Below are 20,462 nucleotides of genomic sequence, written 5' to 3'. Positions count from 1 at the left end.
AGAGCACAGCAGGCTATGAAGCTCTAAGGGGTCGGGCTGGTGGGCTGCCTATGGGGGAAATGGTATCCACCAAGGCCACAGCCAGGAGAAAAGGTTGGTATGGCCCCAAAAGCCATAGGGAAGAGGGAGAGGGCAGGCCCCTTGAATCTTAATTTCCCCTTGACCTTTTTTTTTTTTTTTTGAGACAGCGTCTCTCTGTCACCCAGGCTGGAGCGGAGTGGCCCGATCTCGGCTCACTGCAACCTCCACCTCCTGAATTCAAGCAATTCTCCTGCCTCAGCCTCTCAAGTAGTGATTACAGGCACCTGCCACCATGCCCAGCTAATTTTTGTATTTTTAGTAGAGACAGGGTTTCACCATGTTGACCAGGCTGGTCTCTTAACTCCTGACCTCAGGTGATCCACCCACCTTGGCCTCCCAAAGTACTGGGATTACAGGCATGAGCCACCGTGCCCAGCCCTCTTTGCCTTTCCCTACTATTCCTGGAAAAGCCAAGGTATACAGGATGCCCCACTGGCCCTGCCCCAGAACCTAGCTGGGCAGCCAGGTCAGGGGTCATGTCTGAGCCCTGGGACACTGGGGGCTGTCCTAGGCTAAGGACAAAGAGGGGAGGCTCAGAGCTTGCTTGGATGAGCGTTGAGAATGTGTTCGTGGCTGGGTGCGGTGGTCCTGTAATCCCAGCACTCTGGGAGGCTGAAGTGGGAGGATGGCTTGAGCCCAGGAGTTGGAGACCAACCTGGACAACATGGTGAGACCGTCTCTACCAAAAGTACAAAAAATTAGCTGGGCATGATGGTGCACACCTGTAGTCCCAGCTACTCAGAAGGCTGAGGCAGGAGGATCACTTGAACTCAGGAGTTGGAGGCCGCAGTGAGTTATGATCACTCCACTCCACTCCAGCCTGGTCAACACAGTAAGACTCGGTTTCAAAAAAAAAAAAAAAAAAAAAGATATTCTGGAAGACTCTGCCCCTCCTCTCCTCTGTCTTGTTTTTTTTTGTTTTTTTTTTTTTTGAGATGGAGAATCACTCTGTCACCCAGGCTGGAGTGCAGTGGTGCGATCTCAGTTCACTGCAACCTCCGCCTCCCGGGTTCAATCCGATTCTCCCAAGTAGTAGGGGTTACAGATGCGCACCACCGCACCTGGCTAATTTCTGTGTTTTTAGTAGAGACTGGGCTTCGCCATGTTGGCCATGGTTTGCCAGGCTGGTCTCGAACTCCTGAACTCAGGTGATCTGCCGGCCTCAGCCTCCCAAAGTGCTGGGATTACAGGTATCCTCAGTCTTGTTAATTACACTGGGGTTTGCTGTGTACAGTGAGATCAGGATGAGGGTGGTGAGGTGGTGATCGGGGGACCCATGCTTCTGCTCAGGGGCTTGGCAGAAGCCAGCAAGGCTTGGGGTTTCCCTGTTTGGAGCTCTCCAAGTTGAGAGTGCAGAGGAGTGTGAGATGCATGTGATAATGCAAACTTGGCTCTCCCTGGCTGGAGGCTGGCATTGGGTGAGTCTCTGGTAGGACCAGGCCATGTATACTTTTTAAGCTTTTTTATTCTTGAAAAGTTCAAAGATATACAAAGATAAACTATGCAGGATAATGAGCCCCCACATACTCCGCATCTCTTGTCTGTAATTATCAGCTCGTGGCTACCTCTACCTCTCCCCCTGACCCCTGCCTCTGGGTCATTTTGCAGCAAATCCCAAATGCCTATATCATTTATCCTAAATATTCCATAAACATTCCACTATCTGAAAGATAAGGACGCTTACAACACAACTGCAATATCTTTTTTGTTTGTTTGTTTGTTTTTGTAAAGACGGGGATTTCGCCACGTTGCCCAGGCTGGTCTCGAACTCCTGAGCTCAAGCGATTCTCCCACCTCAGCCTGCCAAGTAGCTGGGATTACAGGCATGTGCCACTGTGCCCAGCCAAGTGCAGTATCTTATCACACCTTTACAAAATTAATAATTCCAATCATCCTATAGTTGATCAGTGTTCAAATTTCCAATTGCCTCATAAAAAGATCATTTCTTAACATTTTGTTTTGTTGCAATTGGTTGCTGTAAGTCACCTAAATATCTTGTCTCTTTTTTATACTTTTTATTGTAGTAAAATAGGTATAACATACAATTTGCTATTTTAACCATTTTAAGTGTTTAACTCAGTGGTGTTAATTACATTCACAATGTGTAGCCATCACCACTATTCAAAAATTTCAAGTCTCCTTTATTTTTCTTTTTTTTTTTTTTTTTTTTTTAAATTTTAGGGACTAGGTTTTGCTATGTTGCCCAGGCTGGCCTTAAACTCCTGGCCTCAAGGTGATCCTTCTGCCTTGGCCTCCCGAGTAGCTGGGACTAGAGGTGTGCACCGTCACACCCAGCTTCAAGTCTCTTTTAATTATTATCAAGTTCTGGCCATGCACAGTGGCTCGCAACTATAATCTCAGCACTTTCGGAGGCCAAGGCGGTCAGATCACCTGAGGTCAGGAGTTCGAGACCAGTCTGGCCAACATGGAGAAACTCCGTCTCTACTAAAAATACAAGAATTAGCTGGGCGTGGTGGCACACGCCTGTAGTCCCAGCTACTCGGGAGGCTGAGGCAAGAGAATTGCTTGAACCTGGGAGGCAGAGGTTGCAGTGAACCAAGATCAAGCCATTTGCACTCCAGCCTGGGCAACAGAGTGAGACTCTGTCTCAAAAAAAAAAAACAACAAAAAACTATAAAGTTCCCCTTCATCTGAAAATTGAATGTGATTTTAAACAACCTATTTGAGCTCTGAGATAGATGTCTAAGTTCAAAGCCCACTCCTCCCTTCTGGGGGTCCCAGTTTCGTGATCTCTTCTTCCCTTTCCTTCCTGGTAGCTTAAAAAAATAGAGATAACAGGATAAAGGTGAGGAATGAAGGAATGAATGGATGCAGGCAGACGTGAAAACAGCGCCCACCTGGAGAGCTAGAAACATCTGGAGGGCTGGGACCACCTGGAGACGCCCTGTGTCTATGAGCTGCTGTTGTGAGGAGCCTGGAGCCAGTGGACGCTGGGAGGGAGGAGGCTTTAGAGTGGGGGGCAACCGGGGGAGGAAAGAGGTTGGCTGAGCCAGGTCTGGGGGCCTCAGGGACTTCTGTGTCCTCATAACTCACAAAGGCCCTGCCCACCCTGCCCCGGGGCGGCCCACAGTAGCAGCGGCTGGTGGTCCCTGCAGCCGGTCAGCCCCAAGAGCGGGCAAAACGTGTGGCCTGGGTGCCACAGGGCCAGAAGAGAGGGACAGGGGCCCTGCTCCTGTCACCTGCTGCTTCTGCCACCCCAGGACCAAGTCATTGGTGTGAGCCGGTGGCCAGACATCACTGCCCCGCAGGCAGTGGGGGCTCCTCTTGGGCTGGGGGCAGGGCTTGGTGGGCAGCCCTATGGGAGGGGGAGCTGGTGGGGGACCACAGGGACTGACCAAAGAAAGGCAGGCCAGATCCCAGGACACCAGGGGTTCTAAGTCCCCAAGAGTGGGGACTGGGCCGGAGTCAAGTTTTGCCAACCATCGGACCAGCCCCGGGCCTCTATGAGGAAGGCATCAGAGAAACCCCATGGGGCCAGAAAGGGGCTGGGGCAACGGTGCACCTTTGGGATCTGGGGTCAGAGGGGGAAGGAGGTGACTGCATGGCAAGGCAAGAGCTGAAGGCCTTCTGGAGAAGGAGGGTCCAGTCCTTGTCCCCACCCTGATCCAGGTCACTGTGGACGCAGCTGGGAGCTGAGCCTGGCAGCCCATGTGACACAATGGTGGGGGGATGGGAGCCCCTACGTGGCCAACACTGCCAGCCACACAGCTAGAGGGCTTGGGGTAAGGGCTGCGTGAAGAGGAATGGGGTCTCTGAGTCCCGCCTCTGTGCTGTCCTCAGGGACACCCTAGAGAAGGGACTTGCTTGGGGGCTGCTTTGAGGAGAGAACAGCTGGTTGGACACACTGGGCTCTGTGGCCTGTGGGACATGAAAGAGGGGACCCAGAGACAGCAACTGGGAAGGGAAAGGAACCCCCGACCCCAGAAGAGTGGGGGGAAGAAAGAGGGGGGAACAGGGATGCCCAGAGCCCATACTGTCAGCCCCATCATCGGCACATCCACCGACAGCCTCCGGGGTCCCCCCGGGCCCACTTTCTCCCCAGACCCTCATCACAAGACCCCAGAGCCTGGACAGTAACAGCAGGTTTACTGTTGGCAACAGCACAGCCCTGTGGCACCCAAGGGTAGCGGGTGGGGTGGCGGCCGGGTCTCCTGGGGCCCCGTTCTCCCTCCCATTCTCTAGGTCCCTGGAGGCCAGACCCCTGGGTGTGGCCCATCCTAGCAGTGGTTCTGCTTGGGTCTGTCCTAGGCAGGAGAGGAGGGTCCCTGGAGAGGCAGTGATGGCTACAGCGGCTGTAGGGAGCTGGGGACACTTCAGGCAAGCCATGACAGGCCCAAGCCTGCTCAGTTCTGCACTTCTGAGATCCCCTTATTCCTGACTCTCCCCCCTCCCTCACTTGGAAGAGACCTAGGCCCTGCACCCTAATGAGGAGGACCGGGGTGAGGGGGTGCAGAGTGTCCTGGGGGGGCTCCGAGCGCTTGGCAGGGGACTCAGCAAGGGGAGCGTAGGGCGGGCCTCACGTCTGCAGCTCCAGGAGGCAGTTGGGCTCTGAGGGTGGGGAGCCGGCCGGGCTGGAGCTATGGGCCTCGCGGAGGTCCTGCAGCACCCGGAGCAGCCGGGCCAATGAGTCCTCGGGGACTGTGGGCAGAGGCAGCCGTGAGGGCCCCTGGGAGTGAGCCCGAGGACCCCACCCGTGCATCTCTGGAGGGGGCTCGGGCCACGAGCAAGTCCCAGGTGGGCAAGACCTACCTTTGCCAGGGCTCGTGGGCACCGTGCCTGCCTCTGCGCCCCCGCTCAGCTCCCGGTGCCTCTCCCTGTGGGGGAGGTCAGAGTGGGGGCCAGCAGCCTCCACTCTCCCTGCCAGACCTTCTGGTGTCCTTGTGGGAAGGCTGGGGGTGGCCCAGCATGGGCCTCCTGGGCTAGAGGTGGCTCTGGGGGTGATGGCAGGACTGACTCTTTCAGTCTATGAAGAGGCTGGGCCAAGGCCCACCAGGGCACCTTCCACCTTCTCCCTCCCCGGGTCTCCTCCTCCTCCCCATCCCACTGTGGGTTGACCAGAAGGCCCTTTGCATTTGTTTTGTTTTGTTTTTGAGACAGAGTCTTGTTCTGCGGTCCAGGCTGGAGTGCAGTGGCGCAATCTAAGCTCACTGCAACTTCCACCTCCTGGGTTCAAGCAATTCTCCTGCCTCAGCCTCCTGAGTAGCTGGGATTACAGGCACCCTCCACCACATCAGTTAATTTTTGTATTTTTAGTAGAGAAGAGGTTTCGCCATGTTGGCCAGGCTGGTTTCAAACTCCTGATCTCCAACAATCTGCCTGCCTCCACCTCCCAAAGAGCTGGGATAACAGGCATGGGTCACCGCACCCCACCTTCGTGGGTTTTGAGGGCAGAGATAAACCCTGGAAGAGTTGATGAGGAATGGGGAGGACCACACCCTTCCTCCTTGCAGAGTGTAGGGGTGTAACAGATGAATGAGCTCCAGCTCCAGTTGGCTCAGGGGAAGCTGAGCGCATGGGAAGCACTGGATCACCTTGAAGTATCCTGGCACCAGCCACATCTCCAGAGACCCTGAGTGATGGGGCCTTGGCATCCTGTTTTTTAAAGCTGATCTTTAAAAGCATCCTGTTTTTTCTAAGCTTCTGCCAAGGCTAAGAACCACTGGACGAAGCAAGATGGCCAAGGAACTCAGGGAATTGGCTGAGGCTGTGCCTGTACTCCAAGTGCCTAGGGGAACAGCTGGGCAGGTTGCAAGGCGGGCTCAGTCAGCACATGGCATGAAGCAGGCATGGCCCTGACCCTTGGGGCCTCTGTCCTAACCTGAGCTGGCCTCGTGCTGCAGAGAGGTACTCCTGGTGCCTTCCCCAGATGTGGCCAATTACAAGAGAGGTGACCAGCCACCATGGAGCAGCCCCAAGCCTGGCACGTTCCCCAGGCTGCACAGGCTCTCCTGGGTGGGACTCACCACAGCATGGCCTCCACGTCCAGCAGGTGCCGGTAGATGAGCTGGGCCTCAAGGTCATGGTCAAGAGGGTCATTCCACTCCTGCAGGGTCACCCGTGACCGGGTCTTATCGCAGCCCTGACCTGGGGGCACAAAGAGGGCAAAGTTACGAGCAGACACTTGGGACTACCATGTCCAACACTGTGGTTGCACAGATGGAGAAACAGAGGCCTGGAGAGGAGAGAGATGCAGTTGGGGGTCCCTGGTGAGGGCTGGGCTGGGAGCATAGCCTGGTAAGTCTGACCCAGGCCCTGCCTCGGCTCCCCACCCTCTGGGGGCAGCAGCTCCTCTTGGGGTCAGCCCCTGCACCATGGGATGCGTGACTGAGGAGCATGGATACCATCAGGATATGACTCGGGTTGCTGGGTAACTTTTGGTTTTTTTTGAGACGGAGTCTCGCTCTGTCGCACAGGCTGCAGTGCAGTAGCACGATCTTGGCTCACTGCGAGCTCTGCCTCCCAGGTTCACGCCATTCTCCTGTTTCAGCCTCCTGAGTAGCTGGGACTGCAGATGCCCGCCACCACGCCCAGCTAATTTTTTATATTTTTAGTAGAGGCGGGGTTTCACTGTGTTAGCCAGGATGGTCTCCATCTCCTGACCTCATGATTTGCCCGTCTCGGCCTCCCAAAGTGCTGAGATTACAGCCGTGAGCCACCGCGCCCAGCCAGGGAGCCGGGTAACTTTCTGGAAGACTGTCTGCCTGGAAGGGAGCAGGCTGAAATGTTAACATCATGGTGAGGTGGGCCACAGGGGGTTCATGCCTTAGAATGAGCTGGTCCTGCAGCTTGCTGTCTTTATGACCTTGCCAAGTCATCTGCCTTCCCTAAGCCTCAGCTTCTCCTCCATACAGTGGAATAACAGGCCCTGTCTCTTGGGCCAGGGTGGGTCCCACCTTGCCGATAATGAGAGTATCGCTCTGATGGTTACAGGCAGAGGCTGCAGGCCATATCAGCCAGCCAGCAATGCCCTTGCAAAGAGTCACCAAGAGGCCAGGCAGTGGCTCACACCTGTAATCCCAGCACTTTGGGAGGCTGAGGCAGGAAGATAGCTTGAGGCCAGGAGTTCAAGACCAGTCTGGGCAACATAGTGAGACCCTGACTCTACAAAAAAATAAAATAAAAAATAGCTGGGTGTGGTGGCATGTGCCAGTTCTGCAGGAGGCTGAGGCAGGAGGATGGCTTGAGCCCAGGAGGTCAAGGCTACAGTGAGCTATGATTATGCCACTGCACTCCAGCCTGGGTGAGAGAGTGAGAGACCCAACTCAAAACAAAAACAAAAACAAAAGAGTCACCCATCCCTATACAGTGCTTGGCTGTAAATCCAGGGTTGGGCTAGAGTGCGTGGGTCAGTTTTCGATGGCCTCTGCCACACTGGGCTCTGGGGACCAAGGTTTGGCCTGGCCTGAAGGACAGGGGACTCGAAGTGCTGAGTCTACTCTGTAAAGTAAGTGTGGATAACAGGGAGAAGGTCTCGAAAGTTCTAGAACTGTGCTGTTCTACAGGGCGGCAGCTAGCCACATGAAGCTATTTGAGTTAATTAAAACTAAAACAACGTTTTTTGTTTCTTTTCTGTTTTTTTTTTTTTTTTTTTTTTTTTTTTTTGAGATGGAGTCTCACTCTGTCGCCAGGCTGGAGTGCAGTGGCACCATCTTGGCTTACTGCAACCTCTGCCTCCCAGGTTCAAGCAGTTCTCCTGCCTCAGCCTCCTGAGTAGCTGGGACTACAGGCCCATGCCGCCATGCCTGGCTAATTTTTTTTTTGTATTTTAGCAGAGATGGGGTTTCACCATGTTGCCTAGGCTTGTCTCTAACTCCTGAGCTCAGGCAATCCGCCTACCTTGGCCTCCCAAAGTGCTAGGATTACAAGCGTGAGCCACCACACCCGGCCAAAACAACATTTTTAAAAATGTGAAACTCAGGCCATATGTGGTGGCTCACTCCTACAATCTCAGCACTTTGGGAGGCTGAGGCAGGAGGATTGCTTGAGCCTGGGAATTCAAGACCAGCCTGAACAACATAGCAAGACCCCACCTCTAAAAAAATTTTTTTTAAATGAGCTAGGTGTGGTGATGCATGCCGGTAGTGCCAGCCTACTCAGAGGCTGAGGCAGGAGGATTGCTTGAGCCCAGGAGTTGGAGGCTGCAGTGAGCTATGATCGTGCCACTGCACTCCAGCCTGGGCAACAGAGCAAGACCCTGTTTTAAAAAATTAAACAAAAAAAACCCCTCAGCTCCTCAAGCCACATTTCAAGTGCTCAAGAACCACAGGTGCTAGAACCTAGAGTACTACACAGTATGGCGTCCTTCTAGAAGCTCCTCTATGCCATCCCTCTAGTGCCCAAGGCTCAGGGTCCCCTCCCACCCACAGCTCCGGATTCAGATGGCCAGCATTGGAGTGTGCGGACCCAGGGGCTCTCTGGCTCTCATTAGCAGGGGGCTCCTCGAATGTGTTCCTGAGAACACCTGTTCTGTAAGAAGCTCCTTGGGGAAGAGAAGGGATGCTGGGCCAACACCTGATTTCACACCAACAAATCATTCCTGCCAGATGAGTGGATTCGCATAAATAAAACCTGGAGAAAGAACTGCCTCAAAGCCAGATGTCCCAGGTCTTACACACTTGTCAAGAACCACCCACAGATATGTACTTTAGGATTACCCCCCAGTGGATAAACTCATCTAATTACAAACCTGCTGATAGGGTTTGGCTGTGTCCCCACCAAAATCACATCTTGAATTATAATCGCCATAACCCCACTTGTTGAGGGAGGGACTAGGTGGGAGGTGACTGGATCATGGAAGCGGTTTCCTCCATGCTGTTCTCGTGACAGTGAGTGAGTTCTCACGAGATCTGATGGTTTTATAAGGCAGTTTTTCCTGCTCTTGCGTGCACATGCTCACTCTTGCTCACTCTCATGCATTCTCATTCTCTCTCTCCCCTTCTCTCTCTTTTCTGCTGACATGTAAGACACGCCTGCTTCATCTTCTGCCATGATTTTAAGTTTCCTGAGGCCTCCCCAGCCATGTGGAACTGTGAGTTAATTAAACCTCTTTTCTTTATAAATTACCCATTCTTGGGTATGTCTTTATAGCAGTGCGAGAACAGACTAACATTTACCTTGCTATATGATCTAGAAATCCAAGAAGTCAAGGCAGCAACATATCAATACAAAACAAGCCTTGCTCATCTGCAAAGCACGCACACCACTTAAGACTATCAAGCCTAGAAGGGAATCCCTAGATTTTCATAGACCTATGACAGCTTTAGCCTAGAAGGGAAAAGGAGGTCACCCTGTGGCATCTATAACTAGCTGGGTAAAAAACAAAATGAAATCCAGAAAACTGTGTAGAGAAGCAAGAAAACTCAGGGCTGCTTGTATAAACTGAGAAACCATGGAGCAGTTATCATGCTAAACACCGTATTTTGCTACCATGCACTAGGAAAGTTGACCTTTCCTGCTTCTTACCACATCCATCTCCTTAAGTATTTTTTGTTAAAATTTAATTTTTTAAAAATTGAGATGGGGTCTCACTCTGTCACCCAGGCTGGAGTGCAGTGGCATGATCTCAGCTCACTGAAGCCTCCCCTCCTGGGCTCAAGTGATCCTACCACCTCAGCCTCCCTAGTAGCTGGGACCACAAGCACACGCCACCATACTCAGCTAATTTTTGTACTTTTTGTAGAGACAGGGTTTCACCATCTTACTCGACCTGGTCTCAAACTCATGAGCACAAGCTACCTGCTAGCCTCAGCCTCCCAAAGTACTGGGATTACAGGCCTTAGCCACCACGCCCAGCCAATCTCCATAAGCATCTCTTAAAGACACAGCGAAGGACTGTGTGCAACCCTTGTAAGGTATATACATAGCCAAACTATTATCTACGTTGAAATGTACACATTTGTATATCCATGGTGAAGATAATACAACGAAGCAATCAGTACCTCTATTAAAGACATTGTTACACTGCTATTTAATCTTGTTCTGGAGATATTAGTCAGTGCAATTAGATAAGATAAATAGTTAAAGGCATAAACACTGGAAAAGAAGGAAAAAAAACTATTTACAGATGACACGATAGTATATCTGGAAAGTCTGAGAGAAGCAATGATGGAAGTAATTGATATGATTTGGATGTGTGTCTCTTCCAAGTTTCATGTTGAAATGTAATTCCCAAGGTTGGAGGCGGGCCTAGTCGGGGGATGTTTCCGTCATAGGGCAGATTCCTCACGAATGGCTTGGTGCTGTCCTCACAGTAATGAGCAAGTTCTTACTCTATTAGTTCACGTGAGAGCTGGTTGTTTAAAAGAGCCCAGAACCTCCTCCTCTCTCTCACTCTTCTTTTGCCATGTGTCACACCTGCTCACCCTTCGCCTTCTTCCATGAGTAAAAACTTCCTGAGGCCTCAACTCGCCAAGCAGATGTTGGTGTCATGCCAGTACAGCCTGCAGAACCGTAAGCCAAACAAATCTCTTTCCTTTATGAATTACCCAGTCATAGGTATACTTTCATAGCAATGCAAAAGAGGCTAACATAGTCAACTTAGTAACAATTTGGCAAGGTGGCAGGAAAATATGCAGAAATCAACAATATTCGTATAAATGGACAATAACCAGTTAAAATACATAAATGATAAGAAAACTATAATAGCAACAAAAAAGATAAAATAGCTTAGGAATAAGCAAGAAATGTTGAAAACTTGTATGAAGAAAACTATAAACCATTCCTCAAAGACACAAAAGTAGAATGTAAAAAATAAAAAGACATTGTTTGTTTTAGGTTAAGATGTCTCAATACCATCAAGATGTCAATTCTCTAGTGGGGCATGGTGGCACACACCTGTACTATCATCTACTTGGGTGGCTGAGGCAGGAGGATCACTTGAGCCCAGGAGTTCAAGGCTGCAGTGAGCTATGATGGCACCACTGCACTCCAGCCTGGGCAACAGAGGGAGACCCTTTCTCCAAAAAAAAGATGTCAGTTCTTCATCAGTTAGTATAAGTTCAATGTGATCCCAATAAAAACAGCAATGAGGCCGGGCACCATGGCTCACGCCTGTAATCCCAGCGCTTTGGAAGGCCGAGGCAGGTGGATCACTTGAGGCCAGGAGTTTGAGACCAGCCTGGCCAATATGGCGAAACCCTGTCTCTACTAAAAATAAAAAAATAAGCTGGGCATGGTGGCACACGCCTGTGGTTCCAGCTACATGGGAGGCGGAGGCAGGAGAATCGCTTGAACCTGGGAGGCAGAGGGTACAGTGAGCTGAGATCGCACCACTGCACTCCAGCCTGGGTGACACAGTGAAACTCTGTCTCAAAAAAAAAAACAAAAACAAAAAACCAGCAATGAATTGTTTCATAGACTTAGACAAATTGATGCTAAAATTCATACAAGAAGGCAAGAAAAACAATGAAGAGGAAGCGCTATAATGGGGGACTAGCCCTACCAAACATTAAAACATACTACAAAGCCTCTATGATTAAAATGATGTGGTACTGGTGCATGAATGGTGAGATAATCCAATAGAAAAAAAAATATACCCAACTGCATATAGAAGGAACAAGAATTTTTTTTTCTTTTTTAAATAAATGTCATTGGGGCAACTGGATAGCCACTTGGAAAAGGATAAAATTAGATGCATTCCTTATATCATACATAGAAATAAACTCTGAATGGAACTAAATGTGAGAAATGAAACTATATGAGTACCAGAAGAAAGCATGTGTGAATTTCTCTATAACCTGAAGGTAAGAAGTTTCCTAAATATGACTAAAACTTCAGATGCAGTAAATTTAAAATTTATATATTTGACTATATAAAAACAATCTTTTGCACGGCAAAAAATCACCACAAGCACTGCCAAAAGACGACTAGCAAAAATATCTGCAACATATGTCGAAATTAAACAGTTAATATTCTTAAATAGAAAGAACTTTTCAAAGCTGAGAGGAAAAAAGACTGAAAGTCATATAGAAAATGGGCAAACTGGTCGGGCACGATAGCTCATGCCTGTAATTCCAGCACTTTGGGAAGCTGAAGTGGGCAGATTGCTTGAGCCCAGGAGTTTAAGACCAGTCTGGGCAACATGTTAAAACCCCATCTCGACAAAAAAAAAAAAAAAAATTAGCAAGGCATGGTGGCATGCACCTATAATTCCAGCTACTCAGGAGGCTGAGGTGGGAAGATCACTTGAGTCTTGGAGGATGAGGCTGCAGTGAGCTGTGATCGCACCATTGCACTACTGCACTCCAGCCTGGAGGGTCCAGCAAGACTCTGTCTCAAAAAAAAGAAAAAAAGTAAAAGAAAGCTCGGCATGGTGGCTCACGCCTGTAATCCTAGCACTTGGGGAGGCTGAGGTGGACGGATCACGAGGTCAGGAGTTTGAGACCAGCCTGACCAACATGGTGAAACCCCATCTCTACTAAAAATACAAAATTAGGGTGAGGCACGGTGGCTCATGCCTGTAATCCCAACACTTTTGGAGGCCGAGGCAGGTGGATCACGAGGTCAGGAGATCGAGACCATCCTGGCTAACACGGTGAAACCCCATCTCTACTAAAAGTACAAAAAATTAGCCAGGCGTGGTGGCACGCGCCTGTAGTCCCAGCTACTCGGGAGGCTGAGGCAGGAAAATCGCTTGAACCTAGGAGGCAGAGGTTGCAGTGAGCTGAGATGGCGCCACTGCACTCCAGCCTGGCAGAGCGAGACCCCATCTCAAAATAAATAAATAAATACATACACACATACAAAAATTAGCTAGGCGTGGTGGCGTGCACCTGTAATCCCAGCTACTCAGGAGGCTGAGGCAGGAGAATCGCTTGAACCTGGGAGGCGGAGGTTGCAGTGAGCAGAGATCGTGCCACTGCACTCCAGCCTGGGCGACAGAGCGAAACTCCGTCTCAAAAAGGAAAAAGAAAAGAAAAGAAAGTGAGCAAATAATATGAACAATAAAAATAAATACTAAAATGACCCTTAAACATATGAAAACATGTTCAATTCACTTGTAATAGAAGTACAAATGGAAAATATACTGAGATACAATTTCTTACCTATTAGATCAGCACAAATTCAAAAGCTGACAAAACACTGCTGGTGAGGCTGTGAGGAAATAAGCACTCTACTCTCATACACTGCTGGTAGGAATGCAAAATAGTATAACCCCACAGGATGAGGAGTTTGACAGTACCTAACAACTCTACATATGCATTTATCCTGAAGATGTATCTCTCCAACAATACAAAGATACATGTACACAAAGTTTTTCACTGTAACATCATTTGTAATTGCAAAATATTAGATATTACTTAAATGTTCAAACAGGACACTAGTCGAGAAAACTATGGTACATACACGATAGCAGTTAAGAATGAAAGTTACTGATTTTAGTTTATGTATTTTATCTTTTCACACAGCTACTGACTTGTTAGTAGATACATACTTATTAAGTTGTTCAGACCTAATTACTTAATAAATTAAACTGGCCAGGCATGGTTGCTGATGCCTGTAATCCCAGCACTTTGGGAGGCTGAGGCACATGGCTCACGAGGTCAGGAGTTCGAGACCAGCCTGGCCAGCATGGTGAAACCCCGTCTCTACTAAAAATACAAAAAATTAGCCAGGCATGGTGCCACGTGCCTGTAATCCCAGCTACTCGGGAGGCTGAGGCAGGAGAATTGCTTGAACCTGGGAGGTGGAGGCGGCAGCGAGCCAAAATCGCGCCACTGCACTCCAGCATGGGTGAAAGAGCGAGACTCCGTCTCAAAAAACAAAAAACAAAAAAATTAAACTGTTAGGTGTTTCTTTTGACCTAGGGATGCTGTGAAAAAAATTACTGCGATAATAAGGGTGCCATGAATTGAGAAAGTTTGGGCACTTGACTGATAAAGGCCTACGAAGAAGGCCTTTAAGAGAGAGAAAGAATGTGTGTGTGTGTGTGTGTGTGTGTGTGTGTTTGTGTGTGTGTGTGTGTGTGTGTGTGTGTGTGTAGTTATCAGGTTACTGTGGACTGCTGTCAACAAAATTTACAACAGGCTAATGAAAGTACTCTCTCCAGTGTAGTTAAGAGCTGTAACAGATATTATGACAGCACATAAGAGAAGCAACCAGCCCAGTCTTAAAGGTTTTTTGGTTTTTTTTTTTTTGTTTTTTTTTTGAGGGATGGGATCCAGAGAGAGAACCTAATTGTAATTTTTTGGAGAATTATAACCTAAACTGAATTCTGAAGGACCAGTAGGAGTATACTAGATTAGGGGAAGGAAGAGAGGCTAGAATTCCAGGAAGAGGAAATGGAGGACTGAGTAAACAAACACTAGCATTCCAGAAGCTGGGTATTGGTAGAACAAAAGATCATCCAAGAAGAGAGATAAGGCTAAAGGGTTAGGTAAGAAAAAAAATGAAAAATATGAAAGATAAAGGGGAAAAAAAGAGAGTTAGGTAAGGAGCACATCTTGAAGGTTTTGTATATGAGATTAAGGATAAATGGAGTTTGAATTTTATTAATGGGCAAAAAAGAGCCACAAGAGGATTTTAAGCAGAGAAATATCACCATTGTTCTAAGCAAGAATGGGAAAAGTATCAGATGGGTTCCAACCATAGGCTAGAAGGCTGCTGTAGTAATCCAGAATATCTAGACAGGGCAGCTGAACTCAGTGTTTGGTCACGCAGTGTGGCAACCTCCGCTTTTAATGGAGTACTGTGTTAGCTTCTCAACTACATAAGAAAACAGATCCTGTGGCTTAGATGACCATAATCATAATCTTTTGGAAACTGGGGGATCTTTGCCCACCTTCCCAATAAATCTGGGAGTATAAGCCATTTTATAATCTAACTATGTCTTATTGTCCAAAATAACATTACCAAACCCTGACATTTACTTTCAAAAGTAAATTCAGCAATAAAATTGGATCCCAGACTTTAAGGAGACTATGTATGTCAGTGTTACATCTATTGCATCTAATATAGGACCCTAGCTGTGAAGGCCTTTAAGAATAGTATCATTTTATGGAAGCATGCCTTTTTTGGCTTGTAAAGACTACCCTCTTGACTTTGAGAAACTAAGTCATCACCTTCACGTATAATTAAATCAAAGATGCAAATTCTCACCTAAAATTTACTCATACATATTTTAGAAACCCATAGAACTTTAATTTCTTTTTTTCTATACGGCAACTCAAATCCTTATGAATGCGATAAGGTAATACGAAAGATGTCTTAAAGAAAAAACAGAGTAACTGTTACTTATGGGGGCCAGACAATCAGCTGTTTTTTACTTAAGGGTATATCTTTAAAAAAAAAAAGAGAGAGAGAGAGATGGACACATTCTTCAAATTAAGCCTATTTAAAAGTGCATTTTAAAAAGTGCACAGGCTTAGAAGGAGAGAAGAGAATTCTACCAGCACTGAATAGCAGCTAAACCCTTACAAGACTTCTGCCACTTTTAAGCCTCCATCTTAAACCCAGAGAAAATGATTAATGGTCTCAAACGGTTAAAAACAGACCAAGCACATCTCTGCTTCTTTTACCATTCTTTCTACTGTCCCCCATAGCTTCTCCCCCATTTCCATTAGTGAAAGAACGAACTAAAAAAAATGTGATTTCAAGGAAAGGTCACTACAAATAGATTTATGGTATTCCTCTCAAATAGGGACGATTCTGTTACTTTAAAAAGCACTAATCAAACACCAGAATTGAGTCCAAATACTTTACCAGGACACCCACGGGAACAATGCCCAACCATTTTTCCATCATGGCACACATGGACGGTGATAACACTGTATTTGTAGGCACGCTGAAGATAAAAGAGAAGAATGGCTGCTGCCTGAGGCCACCTGGCCAGGACTGCTGGCAACCCCAGGCCACACTTGATGTCCAAGAGAGAGGAATCAGTATCTTCACCTTCCTGAAGCTCCAGTTCCAGCTCAGTCAGAACTGCCTTTTCCACAGCCATTTAGGATTAACTGCAATAATACTCAGTGCTCTCAGCAATTGTTTGTTACTTTCAAATCTAGGCTCTACTACACACAAGCTAGGTGCCTAGCCTCTGGCAAATAACTTCAATTTACCTTAATAAAGTATGGGAAAACTACCTGTCTTGCAGAAGTGTTGTGGAGATTAGAAATAATTTAAGTAAAGCTCTTATCACAGTGCTCGGCAGGCAATCAACACATGAGAACTCTTATTACCAAGAGGGTTGCTGAATTAAAGAAGGAAAATCTAACCTCTGTATAGTGGTAATGTCACTGAGGTAAGAAATTGCTGGCTTCCCTCTCCTTAGTGTCTAAGAGTTAAAATATTTTATAAAACAATGAAAATCATAAACTGTCTCCTACAAAATCAGTCTTTTTCCTCATTAACATTCACAGCCTCTTATTCCAGTATTTTAAATGTAATTGTCCTTGCCACTCATCTACTAAAGAATACAAATGCATATTACACTGATATGCATATCTACAAGAATTGACACTGGTACATTTATTTATGTTCTGTAGAAGCTAAGCTTGGAAAAACAGTGCAGGACCACCACCACATACTTGGAGAGGAGAGAAAACGTCAGCACTTTCTTCTTATTTGAACCTACCTAATGTGAAAATAATCCAACCATCTATAGACAAAAATATTCCCTCACAAATGGTAGACAAGATTCTTTTCTATAATTAGCCCTTTCTTCCTCTGGAAAGCCCTGTGAAGAAAGTGTTGTAATGAAGTACTGCTTCAAAATAAATGATCCATATTATTGCACACCCAGCAAACACACTAGAGAACAGCATCTGGATCTTGGAAAATAAATGTAAAAGAGGCTATTGGTAAATCATGCCAAGGTCACATCAGGATTTCAGAGGATTGCGTGTATTCATGGGAAGAATGAACCACTATAAGCATTCTGGGAAGCACCACGTTATCCAAACAATGGTAACTCCTAATTTCCTCTTTTTCATTAAGATAGGGTACAGTTATCAACCCCAAACATAAACTTGATGTGTATCACCAGGCAATCTCTTCCTACTAACTCTGAATATGCTCAAGTAGTAAGCATTTAACACTAGAATACAAGTTATAATGCTCAGCACAATTTTAATATAATTTTAACCTTTCAGAGGAGGATAGTTTTAGAAGGCAAAGAACTCTGACTGCTGAAGAATGAAACACGAAGTAAAGTCTGTAAGTGGCAAGAACCTAAAACAAAACAAACAGCCCAGCCCAACAAAAATAAGCAACTCCTGGATGGTGACTGTGAGATAACCTATACACTCATTCATTCAGTGCAGAAATGTGTGAACAGCTTCTATGTTCAAGGCATACTGCATAGAAACAGTCATAAGTAGGACATGGCTCCTGCCCTAAAGAAATCCAAGCTCAAAAAACGGTGTTGTCAGATAATACTTTACAATAATAGTGTATTATTTTAATACAGGAGTCGGTTTAGAATAATATTGTATTACCAGAGACAGAAAAACATGAGCTAATAAGACACACTGAAATACATTAATAAACATACTGTAAGAGTTTACCAATGAAATCTGTTATCCAATTTCTGGAATATGATTAAAGTTGCAATTTACTTTCTGGAAAAGAATTAACTTATGATACATGTTTTATAAAGGTTGTTCCCCCCACACACCACACAATTTGTAAATTAGGTGCTTTTCAGCTTGACACGTAGGGCGTGGCATGGGACTTCTCACACTACCTCAGCGACACTTGGATGAGCTCTTACAAGTCTGGACATTCAGGTTTCCGAGCACAGGCCAGTTAACTCCCTAATTCTCCCTAAATCCTGAAACAACACTGCCACCCCTGTGTGCCGTCACCCCCGTCTACTTAAACACATATATCCAGGCTAAAGCATGTCAATCACATCTTCCACTTCTGGAAATCTTTCAGAAACGAACCACAGAGGAAACACCTCTCTCCCAAAATGTATTCTCTTCCTCATATTAGAAGCTAGATTACCTGAAAATGGGCTAAAGCTGTGCAAGCGCCCAAAGCCAGGTATTCAGTTCAGTGCGGAGAGTCTAATGACTTTAAGTCTGAAAAACCATTCCTTTAACTGGCAAAAAAAAAAAAAAAACACAAACAAACAAAACAAACAAACAAAAAACCCTGGCGGAGATGCTTAAAAAGCAACGGCTCTAGCACAGGCAAGGAGTGGAAAAAAAGGGAAGGAGGGGAGAGGGGTGGAGTGAGGCGCGGGGACTGCGGCGGCAGCGGGTTGCCCCAGGTCGCGGGCACCGCCCGGGCGGGAACTTGGGCGCCGTGGACGAAAGGTGCGGGGTGACCTTCGGACGAAGCCAACTGAGACCGGCTGCCGGGCGCAGGGGACCTCTCCGCAGCCGCCCACTCTCGGGGGCTCACTCGCCCCACAGCGGCGAACGCGGTGCCCCGGATTCCAGCCGGGCTCATCTCGCAGCTCGTCCCCGGGCAGAACGTGGGATGTGCAATCTCGGCAGCCCGAACCCGCGTCAGGGCCTCGGCCCGCCGCCGCCCGGACACACCCCCGCCGCCGCCCGGGTGGCCCCAGTCCCTCCCCGGGCGGCCCGAGCGGGCATCGCTCACCTGCACCGCGAGCCAGTCCGCCGCCCCGAGGGCTCCAGAAGCCGCGGCTGCGTGGCTCCGGCCGGAGGGTACTCGGTCCTTGTCGCCTGGAAGGCCCCGCGCCGGGAGCGGTCGAAGGAGGAGTCAGACGGGTGGCGGGGGAGCCTGGGCGGCTGGAGAAGGAGGAGGAGGAGAAGGAGGAGGAGGACTCCGACGCTTTGCTCTGGGAAGATCCACCCTCCTCCTGGCGGCTCTGCAGCGGCCGCTACAGATCACTTCCGGGGCGCTGGGGAGCAGGGCGGGGCAGCTGGGGAGCGACTTCCTGTCCGTGGGCTGAGAGGAGGGTGATCATGGGCCTGGGCCGCAGAACAATGGCTCGGAGGGCGCAGGCTGCCCGGCCTCCGCCCCCTGCAAGCTGAGGGCTGTCCGCGCTGTCTTTCCGACGGCCCCACCCCCGGCTCTCTGAGCTCCGCGAGGTGAAGTCATCTCCCGGGGGCTCGGGAGTGGCCGCGGGCCTCGCGGAGGTTCCCGGATCTCGGCGTCGTTGCCGCGGTGTCCTTGTCTTTCTTTTGGGGACCAGGAGGGGGTTCTTGGGGGAAGGAGGGGAGAGCGGAGGCCGCCATCTTGCTTCTAGAGGGTCAGCTCATGTTCCCTGGGCGTCTCAGGGTTGAGGCCGCTCGTGTGGCGTGGCCGGGGGTATTCAGAGCGGAGCTGGCGACGTGGCTTGTCACGGGCCAAATCCCAGGAGGCGGGTCAGCCGCCTACCCTGGCTGGAGGGTCTCGTGGCTGCCCTGGGCCTCATCTAACTGCTGACCCCCTGGAGAATTCGCTTTCTCGGACGGTCTGCGAGTTCCTTCTGAGGGGTGTCGGACCCCCCTGCGACTCTGCAGGTGTCGGTGTGGCACTGAGATCATCTTGCGGCCCCATGGCACTGTGATTTGGTAGCTTGTGAGAAGTAGTTTCACTAAATCCGTAAATTTAAGTTAGCAGCTACAGATTCTTATGTCTTGACATTTATTCGCTTCTCTCTCTTTGCTCCCCACAAATTGAGTACCAACTATATTCCTGGTATGAGCCATTCAAGGAATGTCCAGTCTAGTGGGCAGACATACATGAAAGCAAATCATTGCTATTGGAAGTATGGTTTATCAAGATGTACAGCGTAAAGAATGGATAGCTTTACTAACTGTAGGTTAGAGTTTTAAAGATAAATAGGCATTTTCTACTACAAAAATAGGGGTGGGATGGCAAATCCGGATCCGAACAGAAAGGAGATGCAGCACGGGGACAAATAATGTGTTGAGAAGAATGAGTAATAATTACAGGTCTTGAAGTTCAAACTTAGGTTGCTGAAAAAGATGAGGCTGGAGAAGAAAACAGGAGCCAAATCACGAATCGTCTATGCCTTGGTGAGGCAATGAGTGGACAGATTACAATTTAAGCTATTCTTCTGTTGGTAGAGAACGGATAACTTGGGGGGTGGAGGTGGGGGGGCAGAGAAGGATAAGCAGAGAACCCACAAGGGGGCCATTGCAGAAGCCAATAAGAGAAAACTTAAGGACCCTGTGTGAATGGTAGTGAGCATCCAAAGGAGATGGATTCCTAAAATATTCAAGAGGCCATATCAACTGGTAATTGGTTGCTAGGGGCAGCTGCCAGATAGGAGAATGGAAGAGGCAATGATGATGCGTTGTTTTGCTTTGAGGGAGGGGTAGAATAAGGGTGTATTTTACTAAATAAGGAAGAGTTAGGATGAGTCCTGGGAGGGGACATTTTTGCAGAAAAAAAATGAGTTCAGTTTTGGAGTTGATGAGTGAAGTAAGAGTGGTGCTGTC

At 48.2% G+C, this 20,462-nt stretch overlaps 1 protein-coding gene across 1 annotated transcript; it reads right to left on the bottom strand.

Moving 5' to 3' along the window:
• Positions 1 to 2,221: 2,221 nt before the first annotated feature.
• On the bottom strand, positions 2,222 to 19,541 carry LOC101147491 (uncharacterized). The gene is made up of 6 exons (XM_063708051.1): positions 19,393 to 19,541; positions 18,947 to 19,193; positions 18,649 to 18,892; positions 6,066 to 6,186; positions 4,852 to 4,916; positions 2,222 to 4,740 (listed from the first exon to the last, which is right to left on the bottom strand). Exons 1-6 carry the CDS (start codon positions 19,539 to 19,541, stop codon positions 4,619 to 4,621), a joined length of 948 nt encoding a protein of 315 aa, XP_063564121.1. The 3' UTR covers positions 2,222 to 4,618.
• Between the last annotated feature and the right edge of the window lie 921 nt (positions 19,542 to 20,462).

Source organism: Gorilla gorilla, chromosome 6, assembly GCF_029281585.2.
Source record: "Gorilla gorilla gorilla isolate KB3781 chromosome 6, NHGRI_mGorGor1-v2.1_pri, whole genome shotgun sequence".
Classification (NCBI taxonomy): domain Eukaryota; kingdom Metazoa; phylum Chordata; class Mammalia; order Primates; family Hominidae; genus Gorilla; species Gorilla gorilla.
Note: the sequence above shows the minus strand (reverse complement) of the source record. Positions and strands in the feature narration are given on the sequence as shown.